At 36.6% G+C, this 17,986-nt stretch overlaps 1 protein-coding gene across 6 annotated transcripts in view; it reads left to right on the top strand.

Annotated features, from left to right (window-relative positions):
- The window catches only part of LOC124635655 (protein kinase C and casein kinase substrate in neurons protein 1), a 129,833-nt gene that overhangs the window by 57,085 nt on the left and 54,762 nt on the right, over positions 1-17,986 (top strand). For all 6 annotated transcript variants that reach the window (XM_047171596.1, XM_047171598.1, XM_047171593.1 and 3 more), the window contains one exon: positions 9,570-9,718. In XM_047171596.1, coding sequence (XP_047027552.1) covers positions 9,570-9,718 — 149 coding nt within the window. The remainder of the gene's footprint in view (positions 1-9,569; positions 9,719-17,986) is intronic.

The raw sequence follows: 17,986 nt of genomic DNA on the forward strand, positions 1-17,986 counted from the left end.
AAAAAAATGTCCTGACATACACACACTTTCATCGGTGGGTGGAGCGGCTATAAACTTTCAAAAATGTAAAAAAAAACAGTTGAATGGACATACTCGAGCGCGTCAGATATTATTAGCATGCACGTCGTACGTCATTTTTTAAACATACGTATATTAATCTGACTGTTTCCATGGTGGGGGTGGTCGTAGGTAAGGGTTAAAAATGGGAAAAAAAATAATTTTATCGAGCGCGACAGATTTTCAAAAGGGGTGTTAAGTGAACCAAAACGAAGTCTCTTATGCAATAATCTGACGATTTAGACGTGACCTAAACTCGTGGTCATTATTTAAAATTGCAAAAAAAAATCGCCATTTTGAAATACTCGAGCGCGTCAGATTAAGATATATATGGTTCATTTATGTACCCTTAACGTAATCATCTTATAATCTGACGATTATCTGGAGAGACTCGCTTAATCTGACAATGGAAAGTTTTTAAAACTAATAATAATCAATACTGTAACCTAATTTTCTTTGAAAAATTAACACCAATGTCTTTGTTTTTTAATTTTGTTATAATCATTATCTAAGTCGTATTGGCCTAGTGAGTAAAGAACCAACCTCTCAAGTATGTGGATTCGATTCCAGGTCAGGCAAGTACCAATGCAACTTTTCTAAGTTTGTATTTACTGTCTAAGTTTATCTTGGACACCAATGTCTGCACAGCAAGTACTTAGTACTTACAAGACATACACGTTGTAGCACTTTGGTATTCCTTTAAAACTTGAGATATCAATAGATTATTTAGTTTTAACTTTTACACACTTTTTGATCTATATCCCAGAACGGACAAACATTTCAACAAAGCTGTCATAATAAAGGTTGTTCTAGATAAAAAGGCCTATCCAATGATATGTATGAAATTGCTATTGGCGGAGTGTACCAATCTGCTCATACATTACATACATTTCTATAATAATTACATTGAATTATAATGACACTAGCTTCCGCCAGCGGCTTCGCCCGCGTGGTGTGTTGATAAAAAGTAGCTTATGTGTTAATCCAGGGTATCACCTATCTACATACCAAGTTTCAATCAAATCGGTCCAGCCGTTTTTGCGTGATTGAATAACAAACATACATCCATACATTCTCACAAACTTTCACATTTATAATATAAGTAGGATTAATAAATATACATGTGACATAAACAATACAATTGAATCTATAATAACATGGCTTGACGGAAATAATCTACGCGTAAATCTTACAAAAACTAATTTTATTCAATTTAATACATATAGATAAAAAATAAGGCTCATCATCATCTGCCTAGCCTTTTTCCCAACTATGTTGGGGTCGGCTTCCAGTCTAACCGGATGACTAGGCCACCACGACTGTATAAAAAGAAGACTATAAAGAGTAATTATAGAGGACATAAATTACAAGAAGTATACGAAATGGCATTTCTCGGTATCACGATAGACAAGCAATGCAACTGGAAGGAACACGTATTTAACGAAAGTAGCCAATAAAATGAATCGTCTTCGTTAAAAACAGTATATCTGCATACTATGTATGACTTCCTGAGATTAGCGAGTTCAAACAAAAAAACTCTTCAGCTTTATAATATTAGTGTAGATTATTTAAGACCCAAAATGTACCAACACTTATTGCAAATGAATTGAATTGAAAAAAGAGAGAGAGGAATAGAAACCTGGGAGGAGAATACCGGCATCACGTAGCTGCACGCTTTAAACTTTATCGATTAATTTTCCTTACTTCGGCTTACGGGAATCGTCAGATTATATATTTTTCGTGAACGTTGAATTATTCCCTTCAAAATAAAAAAAAATTAGCCGCGCTCGAGAAAGTCAAGATGAAGTTTTTTTTTACAAGTTTGTAACCTTCCTACTTCTTATCGTCAATCGCAAATTGTCAGATTAGTGGAATATACACTTTTTAGCATATAACTAACTTACCCTATCTTAATCTGACGCGCTGGAGAATGTCAGATGATATTTTTTTTTTTACTAATCTGATCCTTTATTCTAGACACGCGGCTACATATACAGGGCTTATATTTGGTGGAGGTGTTAAATGGGGTAATAGGTACCTCACTATATACTAATCTGCCGCGCTTGAGTAAATCCCAAAATCCCTTCTAGGCCTCCCCTACTACATATAGTGAAACTCATTTCTCATGTCGTCTTCGCTGGCTTTAGCCATGTTAAATTATACATTTACGTGTCATTAAATAATGCAAGTTATATTTAGACCAATCTCAGCAGGTGTTACAGAGTTAATTAATATCACTTTCGCTTGAGTTTGAAAACAATTTCGTTCGAAATCGATAATTGCTTCCTTTGAATCTCGTGGGCTCAATTCAAATACATTCAGCTTAATTGGAATTCACAACTTAATTATTAAATCAAAATCAAAACTCATTTATTCAAACTTGGCTGCAAAACAGCACTTTTCGAACGTCAGAAAAAAAATTACATAAGACAGCCCCCAAAACGCCCACCCTTCACCACTTCCTATGTGTTTTTGCTGGGAAGAAGAAGTGGCGCAACAAACTCCCCAGCAACACATGTCTGTCTGTAGGTTAAAAGAACCTTTCAACAAAGTACAGTGAGTATATTGCAGTATGCAATACGCAATATTGTCATAAAATAAAATAAAATTACATTTATTTATTGCAGGTACTTTATACATTGTTGTTGATTCTTTGCGAAGAAGCCATACTCGGTACATATATTTACGATGACTTATCGAAAATTAAAAAAGTCCTTTTACAAGCTCAACCAATCAAAACAAGTAAAAGTCTGATAAGTGATCAGAAACTTGTACTGGATTTCGGATATGGGTTTAATCATAACTTTCTGGGTAGTATGACCAATAAGGAAAATGCGATTCATCGATCTGTCCGCTAATATAAAAACAACGCCAATCATATTGCCTTCAATTTTTTCAAGTTCCTCTTTGAGAAACATTTGCCAGCTTATTAACAGATCATCCCAGTTGGCATTCATGATCAACATCGTCATCATAAGTCTATTTACTGTGATTCCACAGACAAGAATTGGTCTCCCTTAATATGGCACATATTTGAGGCATAATTTCTGTATCGTTTTCAATATCGATGGCTGCCTGCAGTGTCATTTATGCAAGCTTATGCCACTTCTCAGGCTTATCAGAAAACCTATTTGCTCTCCTTATAAACAACTATGGCCTAGTGGGTAAAGGACCAACCTCTCAAGTATGAGGGCGCGGGTTCGATCCCAGGTGAGGCAAGTACCAATGCAACTTTTCTAAGTTTGTATGTACTTTCTAAGCATATTTTAGACACCATTGGCTGTGCTTCGGATAGCACGTTAAACTGTAAGTCCCGGCTGTCATTGAACATCCTTCGCAGTCGTTACGGGTAGTCAGAAGCCAGTAAGTCTGACACCAGTCTAACCAAGGGGTATCGGGTTGCCCGGGTAACTGGGTTGAGGAGGTCAGATAGGCAGTCGCTTCTTGTAAAGCACTGGTACTCAGCTGAATCCGGTTGACTGGAAGCCGACCCCAACATGATTGGGAAAAAGGCTCGGAGGATAATGATAAACAACTTGTAGTTATCATTCCATACAACTTAACTAGCACATCAATTAAGTATTGCAGTGACATCTGATCTGACAATGCCGTGAGAATCGGTTCTCTCTCCATGAGAAACATCGGTTCAATCGTATTGATGCTGAGCATCTTAAATGCTGTCGCGGTATGAATAGAATTTAATATCGTTGGAACAAATGAGCTTTGGTACTGGTTTTGCTAGGGGTTCCGTACAAATTAATAATGCATAAACTTATTAGAAATTCTTACATCATTTTAAAATTCGTTTTATTTCAAGATCAGAAAGATTGTACCCAATATTTTATGATGACTGTGACAAGTATAACATTTTGCAAATCGCAGTCATTGGAAACATGTTGTGTGTGTAGTTTCATGTATACGTTTTATCTGATATCGTCAAATTGATGTATGTACTCAGTACATCAGAAAGTCAACCTCTTGACTAAAACCTATATGTCTTCAATTAGGCTTTTGAGCAGATCGATAAACCTTCCCAGACCTTGTACCTACCCTCAAATCTGGCAAAAACATTTGAGACCTGAAGAAACCTACTTTATTATTTAACCCTTACAGAACCCCAACAGTACATCACTCAATACAAAGTAGAACCGGAAACTTATTCATATATTTCTTCATTGATTAATCAAAAGATCAGAGAAGTCATACGACATGAATGCATAATATAATATTCATGGTTCCATACAGCTGTGTCCAGTTGTTGGTTTATTATGCTTTCATAAGCATTGCTCAACTAATCTCTGTTGGCTGAGACTTCGTTTTAATATTGTTGTATTTATTTGTTTCATATTTTATTGAGAGCCGTATTGAAGGCGGGATACATTTTTGTTGAATTATTTATTTCCTCTCATGATATACTCATCAGGCCTTTTACTGTCCCATTGCGGGGCGTTGGCCTCTTCTCATATAGAAAAAGAATTCGCCTTAGGCACCACGTTTGCCCAAATCGAATCGTTTACAAACTTAATAGTCCAGGTTTCCTCAAATGTTTTACTTTACCTTTACTCGGACACTGGGGTTCAAGGCACTATAAGAAAGTACATATAACTTAATCACAGTTACTTGCCTGACCTGGACTGTTATTCAAATTATAGGCACATTTTACTTAGCATATAAAATGCTCTCATCTCCCTCAACAGTCTCCTAAGCTTTAGCGTTTAACGTGCTAGTGACATCGTTACTTGCAGCGTTGCCACAAATTGAAAATTAAATATTCAGCCGCGCAGTCAAGAAAGTACTTTCTGATTATACCCTGAGGAGTTGCTCCAAGTTTTCAAACTACGTTTATGTGGCTTAAAAGTACCGTCCGGAGGATCAAATTCTAGATACCGTTTTCACTGTTAAAGGATTTAGATTTTCTGGGATATTTTACTGTCCTACATTTATTTGAAACTAGCTCCTGCCAGCGGTTCCACCCGCATCCCGTGGAAACCTCTGCACGAACCCGGATAAAAAGTAGCCTATAGCCTTCCTCGATAAATGGGCTATCTAACACTGAAAGAATTTTTCAAATCGGACCAGTAGTTCCTGAGATTAGCGCGTTCAAACAAACTCTTCAGCTTTATAATATTAGTATAGATGTGTATGGTTTTTGTTCTCGTGTCCTGTGGGAAATACTTTCCCGCGCTCGGATGAAATTACAAATTTTGGTATGCCGATAACTTACAGTCTAAGTTTGGACATAAATGCTACTTTTTACCTGGTTGCAAAAACTTAGTCTGCCGGGGCGCAGGGGCAACCGCTGGGAACAGCTAGTTAACAAATATCTCCATGAAGTAACTTCTCTTTAAGTACGATCAAATCGCAGCTATTTGTCTGAATACGCAATTTCGCTCAGCATGCATTGGAATGAGGAATTATTCAAGAGGATACAAACTGCATACTTAGGAATTGCGACACACGGACAAGACGTAAATTTGCATAAAACACGACGGCATACCTCGATGTCTTACCGACTCACTTTCATTAAGTAGTTTGTGTCATGTGGTACATGTGTTGGCCACAAGTGTACATTGTGTATATTGTACCAAATGATTTGTTACTTCATCATCATTAGACGTAGCAAGAGCAACGTGTATCTTCTATGTTATGTTGCTGTTCTAGTCGTCCTTTAGAGAAAATTACACCGTATAGCGCGTCAAAATTCGAAACATAGGTTTCGCCCCGCGCTCCAAGCGAACCGTCGACGCCCGGCGCGCAAGAGACGCGCACGATCCGCTTCGAACCGGCGCGCGGCGGGTGCTGCGCCCCCGCCGCCCGCCAGTCCAAAAGTCTAGTTAGTCCGCGACCCGCTCCGTCAGCAACAACACGCGCGCGCGCTGCCGCGCGCCGACCCTATAAGTCGTGTTTAGCTAGTGTTTTCCATGTTTAAGTTTTGTCTTGTCCTCCCATTGTTGTTTACACTTATATATTTTACTCATTATACGTCCTTTTTACACATTTCCAACGTTTTATTCATTAGTTCGCGTACCCCGAGCTATAACCGCTAGTAATTAGCAACTATGTATTTGCGTTCATAATTTTTCTTCGCAAGTGTTTGCTTGGCATGTTGTTGTTGGTTGGTGATTATGTATGACTTATCCATGATTATCCAAACGCACATCTCAGGAGTGCATGCTAATGAACTGATACTTACTCTATACACTGGCAAATTATTTCAGTGAAAATAACGAAAGAATGCTGTGTGTCTGTTTACATAAATTTTATAGGAAATGGATGCTATATTAGCAGCTGCAAAAATCTCTTGTTATAACTAGTTCTTTATTTCCCAAACTCACCTTCATACAGCATACTGAATCGAAAACTAGTCTTCGAAACATCCTCACAGAGCTTTAGTTCACTTCCAGCATAGATGGTTATCCACAAAGCCACATCTAAGTAGACACGAATGGAGAACCACATTTTAGCAAACACAAGTACGCTTAGCTGCACACAAAACCCGCCATGTATTCCTAACCTGCCTCAACAATTTATAAGTTGCAAGTTTCACAGAAGCACGTACAACGGGTACCGATATGACTTTATAGCTAGGAAATGCTTTTGTCCAGAATTTGTGATGTCACGGGCTTGTGTCGTTTGTGGAAGCAATAGTGTTTAGGAAATATTGCTGCTTTATTGTTCCGGTATATACTTTTATAGATATATGAATGGTACATGGTCTATTGAAGTTAATGTTTCTGCTTAATGAGAGGTTTCTCGGTACCTACCAATGTACCTGGGATTCTATAAGACAGTACAAAAAAAAAGCATATCTGCCTCATCGCCATTTTGTCGTCTTTTCACAACTAAGTTGGATTTGGCTTTATTTGTCTCAGCATAGACAGCCTAGGCTCAGCATAGGCTGGCTACCGAGGGATCTACAAAAAGCAACTGACATGTACTTAAGCGTATGAAACAACAAGCGTGATATTAGATAAACTGTTAACCAGTCTATTTTCTTCATGGTCTTGAGTTCATAATGCATTTTGTTATTCTCATAATCACATTCGATTCAGCTGTCGATATAATTTTTATTACAAAAATACACAAAGCCTTGTACTCGATTCGCAGACAATATTAATTTTAATTTTCAAATCGCTAGGCTTGCACAATTTTATAATCTGTGCTGTTTAAAAGATCGATAAACTTATCGATTATAGTCGTGAATCCGTGAATGACTTCATTTCGATTAATTAGATTAGTTTACTTCTCGATTGATATCAGATTAATGTTGTGCTCTGATCTAGACTTATGCAACTAATAAAGTACCCGGCATTGCTCCTGAGTGCACATCCTTTAATGTAGCTCAAGTGAATTTGAATGAATCAGTTGAATATTCAGATGGTACAATATTCTAAATTGATCAGCGTATATGAAACTCAATTCTAAAACCATTGTTTTATAACCAATTAATTTAAATGCACAAATGCAACCGTGAACAGAATATTACTCAATAAATCACAGCTCAACATGTACAGCATTCACTTTTACAATGGACGTGCTCTCAAACGCGAAAAGAATAAATTCGTTCGACGAAAACGAATTTCTTCGCTCTTGAGTAACAAAATGTGTCGTGAATAAAAATATTCTTAATGAAAATGAAAGTTAATCGAGCATATCAAGGATCAAAAACAGAATCGAGACAACTCGTATTCGGATCACGGACTCGAAACGAACGTACGTGCCGAAAGCGTGTTTTAAATATCTCGTTGGCTGATTTAAAAATCGAAAGTGTCGCGATTGGTCGTTTTGAATTTAGAATGGTATGTATCGGGTTGGTGCACCCTTACGTCACTGTTAAGTCTTATTATGAAATGTACTTACGAAAATGGCCCAGCCTTCGATTGATGAGGCCGGTTTGTTGTGCCTACCTGATGGTGTCGCTTTTATGGTCTCGTTTCACACTGGTACATTAATACGACCTGTTGGTCAGGCAATAAATGATAACATCGGCGTAAGATTACAGCTGCTACTTTTTCCTTAAACAAGTTACATTCACAAACAGTTTTGGCCACTGTTCATTCAATCTGTCATCATCAAACCGCTTGACCGCGCGGTTAGACGGTGTTCGGGTAAAACTTTCGAGCGAATTATATACAAGCTAATCCAACATGAGATCCGCGTCATCCCCTTCCATGTGCTATCATATTATGAGAGTAGTACACAACTTCTGAAATATGCCGGCTATAACGTACACCATCTCCAAAAGTTTTCGGATTACGAGTTATCTTGTCTCATATGACTTTCCTCAAGGCTCTAAACCTTTACCACAATAACATTCTCACAAAACAGCCACCGTCTAATTTGCCCACAAACACTCGTAACATGAACTCTTCTCACAAGAACCTGCGCCTTACCGACCGCAAACCGACCGGTTTCTCCACACATAACCGCCCGTTTATAGCAAGTGCAATGTGCAATGAAAGTTATTATGACATCGGCCAAATTGCAGCCAGTGAGCTGTTCGCGGAAAAATATGGACAGGTTAAGCAACGAGTTATCACTTTCCTGCTGAATGAAAATTTGGGCATCAACCGTCGTACAACAAAAACTTTTAAACGTCTTTAACTTGTCAAAAAATGACACGTTAAAGACGTTGCAGTAAGGTCCGTTTTGCAGCCACACTTTTTTTAGTCGAGTATTCAACAGTCGTTTAAAAGTTTTTGTGGTACGACGGCAAAGTCTCGTTGGTCTGCTTTATTATGTATAAGTAACGCAGTTTCTGTGATTATCGGCCTGTATGTAAAGTTGTAAACGGCCAGTTGCATAAAAATAAAATGTTACGTATTCGTGTAGGTAATACTATGCTTGAACGAATTGCTGCTTCGTAATATTTTATCAAATCGCACGAATAGAACTAAAGATTAAGATTGGTTGAACGCGCTATTTACTATGTCCTGAAAGTATAAAGCGCGTTCAACTAAAACCGAGTCTTCAATTTTATAATATTAGTACCAATTCTCTTTTCATATGCCTCGAAAGACCAATAATAATGTATATAGATATCAAAATATCACTCGATGCTTTTAAATAATTATGCCGAAATTATTTTGAAAACACCGCAATGGTTTCAATGCCATTGCAATAACATTTAGAGATAACTGTTCAAATATTTGCATTAGTATCTCCTCTTATTTAGACAATCATTGACACCCATTTAACATGACATAGTGAAGCAGAGTACTGAGAGGACTCACTCAATACTACGCTAATGGGAGACGAGAAATTTTTGAACATGAGACTCCTTCTGTGTGCTAACAAACAGACTCGAAGGTCTAGTGGACGCAAGCGCTACTACTATGCCCGGTATTATCATCAGTATAATACACCAGGGGTCTTCGGATAGCCTTCTACAATATGTTATGACCTCCACAACTAGCGTTTCTCCTTAGAGAAAAGACGCCGTGACTGGAAATCGGCCTGCATGATATGCGTATTCTCTAAGCCACATTGCTAACTTAACCTTCCTTCCCCAGGCCCAGAATACGGCACGATGGAAGCCGCGTGGAAAGGCGGTATGGTGGAGGCCGAGCGCCTATCAGACCTGCACCTGAGCGTCCGCGACCGGCTCGTCAATGACGTCATGGCTCAAATCAAGAACTGGCAGAAAGATACCTATCATAAGGTTAGTGTTGAATTATTATTTCTACAGGATGAAAATAATGTTGTGAGATGAGAGAAGTTTGTATAGTGTGATAATTCAAACGATAGTGTTGAATTATTGTAAATGAAGTTTATACTCAATTTCATACTGACTTAATACTATGAAGCGAATACATACTAAGATGCTCTTTCAAAATTCAGACGAGTCATTTAATATATCATATGGCAATTTCTGAAATTGAGCTTGACGAATAATTTCAGTATATAAAGTCCCATTCTCAGTGTGCATACTCTGCAGTTATTTCAAGCCGTTTTTCTCGTATTCCAAGCCCGGTGCACAGAATTAAATGGTCCTGAAGTTTAGAAAAGCCCCGTATGTCAGGTGTACCATTTTGTTTAATGGTCCGATACGCTATTTATACAAACGTCTATGTTCACGTATCATTTGCTGTTTTATTTTAGCAGTGTTGGACTTTTGGTTCTGATGTCTTTTGTTCAGTTTGCGAACCTAAGTCCTGATATTTGTGTTATCTCCTCTAGATGACTCTAACAGCCGGTTCCTATGCACCATTTTTGTTGCAAATAACACCGATGCAAGTGCTCAGAGACCTTCCTTGATTTTGTTCAGATATTCCGCCCCTCCACTTCCATGACTTCCAATAAGTCACTTTAAAGCCAACAAAGAAGTGTGTAATAGAATAGAAGTTTCACTCACAGGACGTTAGAATTCATATTCCTTTGCGTAATTGTCAGTAAATACAAACAGTAGCTTTGCCTATAATCCTTGTACTATTAAAAGCCTGTTCCAAAACCGACATGATTGATATTATTACAGCTACCCACTTGATCGATATGGCCACATAATGGTCCTTTGTGTGTCAAATATGGATCAGACTTGGCGACAAATTTCATGCCTGTTAAGTACTGCACCCGTAGGTTTTGAAGTTACGATAGGTGCTTAAATTTTGGCGTAGTTCCAACCTGATACAATTTTATACATAGGTCCCGACGGTCATATTTGCTGCTTCTATTTTTGGACCCAATTTTAATGAAATATTCCTCAAAGCAGAGCATTATGAAATTAATCAAATGGAGGAACCGTCATAATGTTGTTTTATTAGACGCCTCGTGAAGACATTTTCAATAAACTTCCTCAACATGAAATAGAATATACAATAACAAAAGGAATATGGCAGCTTCTGAAGATTCATTGAATTAATAAATAATACCTTTCCATCCGACTACCGAAGTACCGTCATGAATTCTTCAGTCTTGTTTCCTCTTCTTTTATATTTGGGATAACAGCATAAACCTCTTAAACAAACATTTTCTATACTTGTTCTATATTTAGAAAAACAATTCGATTGCTCTCTAAAATAAATATGTATGCGTTCACGAATTTTGAATACCAATCTAGATGAAAACGACTTTCTAAGATAAGACCTGGGTTTAAATTGCTAATCTGGTGTTAAGTGTTGATTTTATCTACATTTGTAAGGTTTCCAACAATAGCTTAGGTAGCTAGAGGACTATAAATAAGTAAAATGCTAAATGAATGATAAAATTTGATAATATCAATATTATACGTGGTATCTTGACCTAATATTTATGGCATCAGGTTTATCTTGTCGTCAAGTCCTGTTTAAATGACATAATTAACTCAAAAATTATAGTATCACTTCACACAATGAATTAGAAAAAATCCATGATATGATTACAATGCTGCCTGATTGATAGTTTTGGAGTGATTGATAGTGCCCTATTTGAAAGTCCTAAAATGTCGTCAATCTCGATTTAGGCCTCAAACCGACGGAACATCGTCGTAAGTATACGCAAGATAACACTGTTTAATCCTATACCCTCGTATCGTCTCAATTCCTTGTATCACTAACTCTATCCAAAGTCGAATCACGTCACCGAGTCCTTATAATCCAGTTAAGCCATTTCTACACTCGTAGCCTGAAGAAATCGAATAATATTATGTACTAGGTCTTCTCATAGAATACTGAGTGGTCCTAGTCGTGTAAAAGTAATATGTATTAGCTACTTATCATTCTATTCAAGTAGTTTTTGGAATTGAGAAGAACAAGCGACATACAGTTCGCTGAATTGATGTTTTTGTAAACAACACTATTATATTAAATTGCGATCTTTATGTGAGACTTTTTTACTGTCTTGAATTCTTTGACCAATGCAACTTTAAATTGTTGCATTGTATTTTCCTTTTATTTGTCATTTTCCTGTTGTTTTTGTCATTTTTTCGAACTCGTCACTGTTACGTTTTGGGAAAATTTTCATTTTAGCAGCTACACAACTTGGCTCTTCGTCCTTTTTGACCTAATTTGGCCCTGTAAGTCGCAGGCTTATATACTCCTTAAACATATTTTGGTAATTCTTTTTAAGCCCCCTTTCTATGATCTACATTTTTAATGGGGCCATCCTAGATTTAAATCTTCCTGCTGTCATTCAACACGTCATACTTTCCCAGTTCAACCTCGATGTTATCAGCCGGTACAGCTGGTCAGTTGCTACGTCTTTATCAATTCAAAGACAGACAACTATCTGTATTGTCCCTTGTTAGAGCCGACACAATCGGACCTCCATTATGTCGATAGATATAGCGCTGTCATCCGTCTTAACGTGCTGTCACGATATGTGTGAATGCTGCGTTTATATCATACTTGTGTCACTATTGAGTGTTGTTACTTGTAGGAAAATAGCACTATTGATAGTTACTATCAATGCTAGCCGATGGTTTATATTGACTGTAAATAACTGGATAACCATTGACTGTTTCCCGTGGTTCCAACCCTGTCCAGAAGGCACCACTTCCCGTTTGTTTCTCTAGGCTCTAGACTATCTGAGTACCAAATTACGCGTGAAAGCGCCTCAGAACAAACAAGAGATATTTTTCTGGTGACTGCTGCTCCTGTGCGTTATTAATTTTGATTCTGTTATATTCAAATCTTTCCTATCCAATTTTTATTCGCTATAACTACCAAATAGTACACATATTTCGCTGCAAGACTAGCGCACGCGCTTGTCCAAAGATGGCGTCTCATGAATTATACAAGTAGCGATGTTACAGTCAGGTCGCGTTTGTCCGTGACAGACGGACGGACGGAAACGTGCGTTTATGTAATGTGCTTGATGTAATCGTTTGGGTCGGCGTTTATGGAAAATCGTGTGGGTATCGGAATATTTTTTATTTTGTTCTGCTGAAAGGACGAGGGGATTATTTTCAAGGTAAATTGAGAGAGAATTTTCTCGGAATTTTCCGCACATTTTGATGAGCATCTGGAAAATTTTATTTATTTATTTCACTTTTTGCATACCTGTTTCAAAATATACAAAGGCGGACTTACCGCTATAGGCGTTCTGTGCCAGTCAACCTGCGGGTGGTGGGAAATCTTGTGAATGGAAATCAAACATTGGAAATACATCTAGATTCTAAAACAGTCAATTGTTAGCATAGATCTTACTTGTATACCGCAAAATAACAATAACAACAACAACAGGATTAAAAACAATGATTCCTAATAAATAATTTCAGCCCATAAACAATACTAAAAATGTCTAACCAATTCACAATGGTCGCCATGCAAATAACTACATACATTATCTACAATAGGAGTCGAAACAAAGTGCAATACATTAACATAAGCAGTTATAAACTTAGCGTCAATGGGTGCCAAGGATAACACTGAATATTAATGGTTATTGGTTGTTATAGTATTTGATTTGAGGTTTGAACATCCATCATTGGATTCTAAGAGACAAATACATAGAACATAGAAGATAAATATACCAGGGGAACTGAGAAAATAGATGCCGGAGCATTATTTAATGATGACCAAGAAAGGTCTATTTTGAGACCACTAGAAACTTCGAAAGTACATTCTATAGTAGCGTGGCATTTTCAGAAATAGCCTGGATTAACAGAAGTATTATAAAATACAATTATTGGAAAATGCGTCGATACAGTAATGGCTGCTTAGTAGCAAGCTAATATTTTAATAGAAGAAGTCTCAAATCTTGATGAATTATAGAAGGAAGAAAGAAAAGTCTTCTAAAAACCAAGTAGTGCAAAAGAAAAAATGTGAAATGCAAATTGATTGACAGCTTAGCGAATGGTAATCCAGCAATGATTTTATCTTCACTAGGCCATCACAGAGGGTAACATGAGCAATTACGGGGGGGTATTCTCAGTATCCTGATAGCAGAATTCATGAATGTAGATTAGTTATTATGATAGGCGCTAGAGGATTGACGTGATCCCTAATACCAATTTTCTCATGGATCATGGGTTCCTTACAACGAGTCTAATACGAAACTCCATGGTTGATGCAAACTAAAAACTGCGTTTAGAATGAAGGATACCATATTATTTTTAATGAAGGGGAGTATTTTCAGCCTTTTTAGTAATTATGTAAACTCTCTTGTGCACGAACATGTACATTTAAACCATTTAGAAAAGGCTTTAGTAGTTCCCTCTAGATTTTATGATTTCACTGTCAGTTTAACCAAGCCTTTACCATACTACGTTCACGGTCGTCCATTGTTTGCTAAACAAGAAGCGTCAGTGCTCATCGCTCCTATGATATAATGAGTTAATTTGCTTTATGACTCGATCACCCCGACCTGAGTAATCGAGTGACCACTGATGGTCTCAAGACACGAGTTATGATTGATTAAGTTGCCTGTTCCATTTGGACTAAGCTGGTTTAATGGCAGACAATTCATAGCTGAGGTACGCGGCTGTGGAGGCAATTCGTAGATACTATACGGATTGATCTGAGTGTTACTTATGAGAAGACGGCAGATAGAACAGTATGGAAAAAGAAAACATGCTGCGCCGACCCCAAAATAAAAAATTGGGATAGGGGTAGGGGGATGATGATGATATAAGGACTTGGTCTCTTTATATGGTAGGAAAAAAAAATGATGACTTGTGACGATACTTTTCTTATTTATGTATGCATGGCTTGGAATATTATAAGATGTTGCACTTGTATGCTAATTATATTCACGGCCCTGTGCCAGTAACACATTATCTATCATCATATAAATATCTCGAATAGAATACATACTTATAAACTATTACGACTACCATCAGTCGGAATCCAAAAAAACTTTTTAGATATCCAAATTCGTAAATTATAGGTATTCAGTGAGTCGAAAGAGATATCCAAATCATCTGGCTCTTTTAATTGCTTAATTTTTCCAATGTTGGAAGTATTCAGGATTCCTCAGATGTCATTCGCCTTCAGCTTAATGTCGATAATGGTTTGATTATTCAGGACAGGTCCCGCTAGGATCGCTGTTTTAGCGGCAGGGTCGCCATTAGAAGCACTTGTTATGATGAGTTTTAAGTACGATTCAACTTCCATTTCTTTGTAAACTTGAAATTTTTTATTTTATTTTCTTGGAAAAATCTGGTTTTACCTGCATCCTGTGATATTAAAAGTAATCTACAAACTTCCTGGATGGGTTATCTTTTGAATAATTTTTTTAAACCTTACCAAGATTCCCAAGCATTTAAACACAGAAAAATATCTTCAGCTTTGTGTAGATTGAAAAGTGATCAAATACAAAACTGTGCCCCTTGCCTTAGAACCAAAATCTTTCGTCACTCATTCACAGCACAATTTGATCTGTCAAATGTTAAATTCATTCAACATTTACTCATTAAACTTCCGTAGTAATCCCTCTAGAACAAAAGGGTACTTGCTATTGTTAAATCTTAATGCGTTAACGTAAGACAGTATTACCGTGTAACAGAGGGATATTGTGTACACAATTAATTACTGCGTTGCTAGGTAACGAGCTGATATTAATTCTAAGATTATGTTGATGTTGATGTGTTTTGGTAGTGACTACTGCTGGTTTACATTTTTAACAGAATTAAGTAAATTAGAAACTTCCGGGGTTGAAGTGGTGTTAGATTTTTTTTTAATTATGTGCTTAATATTGAATTTTATTGTTTCGATATATAAATAATATTCTGGTTTAAGGTAGTGTAATCCTCGGGGCTGCGGAATTGTTCGAAATAGTTACCGCGGCCCTGGTAGGTACATAAAAGGCCTACGACGGAACACGACGGTTTTCAATCAGTAAGAGTCTGACACTCCTTCACCGCTGCTAACCCACATCGGCAGGGGTAATTTGATGATTTTTGACGTCGTTAAAAAAAAGGTAGTATATCCTAAATTCAATGACTTAGTTATTTACATTAAACTTTTACTAACGTTTTATACAGGTTCGTTATTCAACTAAAACCTATTAGGGCCTGCCCAAATATACCACAACAATCCAATTAAAAAGTTTGAAGTAAACGTTTTGTATTCAAGCCAAGTTTTAAAGTCATATTGACTAAAACTGGCGCTCGTACGTGCCTCATAGTGTTGTTTAATGTCTGTTGAGTAGGTGTCCTAATAGTTAGAAGTTCTTAAACGAAGACAATACTAGCCGTGTACGTTAGTTACGTGTGGATACCGAAGTACCAGTTAGCTGATTGATCTATTTTCGTGAGCAGATAGAAGGAAGGTAGATTTTTTAAAGGAATCCTTTTATTGCGGATAACTATTTGGATTACTAACCGATCCATCCATTGTTTTGCGATTGGAGATTGAATTTTGACATAAGCTTCAATCGTCTTATCATCATCGTCATCATTCATTCATTCATCGTCTTTCAATCTCTAATCCAAAAACTCAATGTCATCCGCAGTTAGCCTGTACAATATTATTAGTTAAGTAGTCTTCTACTATCGGAAGTTTTATTATTATAGTTCTACTAGTGTAAGTGGATTTATCAGCCGCTCGGGGGAATTTATTCCCGTACCCGGATAAAATATACGTCATCCGAGGATAGTACAGCTTCCCAAAAATGAAAGAATTTTTCAAATCGCTTCAGGAGTTTCGGAGCATTTGAAGCAAAAAATGTTTCCTGTTTACTATATTTGTATGTATAATTAGCATATTTGTATAGATAAACCCGATAAACCAAATATTTCGTATACATTAACATTATCCTTGACGATGACACATTTAATATTGTTTTAAATCTGACACAACTGCTGAATAAATACATACAAATAGACGTAAAATAAACATAACAGGTGTCGCAAATAGGTTTAATATTTATTTTCAGACTTGTCTAAGGAATGCAATAAAATGTATAATTAGTTATTTAGTAACTATATTGGACTCGATGTATTAGATTGTATCCACCTAATTATAAAACGTGGTGTTATAAAGTTCTGGCTTTGGTACTAAGCTTAAACCATCGTCTCGAACAAAGTTAATGGTTTTAATGTAGTAGGTACTAAAGCCCGTACTTTTTAAGACCATATTTTAAAATAAAGTGAGTACAGTCTAATACATACATCTAGTCCGACATCGTCACTAAATAACTAATTATTATTATAAATAATAAATACTAATTATATTTTATTGCATCCTCCCTTATACCTACATTCTACAAGTTAAAACTAAAAATTAAAGCTATTTGCAACACCTGTTAGTTTAGTTGTGCGCTGTTGTGTAGTTTGCCTCATTTTAGTTTGCCTTATTTTACAGTATGTGTCCTAAATATATGAAATACGAAACTAGAAAAGCTAAAATGTGATCTAAAACTGAGCCAGAATTTGTTACGATGGCAGCAGATAAGTGGTAGAGCGACAAATATTTTCCCTTTCAACCAGTTTCTTTTCGGACTTATCACACTCGTAAATGTATGCAAATTCGTGTGAAATAGCCGATTAGTGGCTAATGGCTTAATATTATATTCAATTATTAATTCTAGTTTATCAAATCTTCGTACAAGCACAGATAACCTTAATATAGACGCCATGAGGTCACTTTTGATGATAAATAAACTTGTGTCAAAGAAAAAAAAAGAACGAACAGTAAAATAAAAAAAAACATCCTTGAACCAGTAGATACAAATATTTTGCATAAAGCAACTGTCTTTCTGACCTCCTCAAAAATATGTTTTAATATACTTCAGATCTCTTATTAAACAATTGACATACATGAACACGAAACATTGTTATTATCGAACATTTAATTAAATCATCCACGTTATTAAGATGTCAAAAGCGTAATATCTCAATTAGGAACACTAGATTATTGCTTGTACGATTGCCTACAACGTTTTAAGGCTATATTATTTAACGAAGGCCTATCATTAGTGTTGTAGTCTTAAACTGCGTTTGACCGTTGACCTGACTGGGATGCAATTAATATGCAAATGGTCCTCAGTCGCAAGATCTTAACTAACAACTGAA

The sequence above is a fragment of the Helicoverpa zea genome, chromosome 13, assembly GCF_022581195.2.
Source record: "Helicoverpa zea isolate HzStark_Cry1AcR chromosome 13, ilHelZeax1.1, whole genome shotgun sequence".
In the NCBI taxonomy this organism is placed as follows: domain Eukaryota; kingdom Metazoa; phylum Arthropoda; class Insecta; order Lepidoptera; family Noctuidae; genus Helicoverpa; species Helicoverpa zea.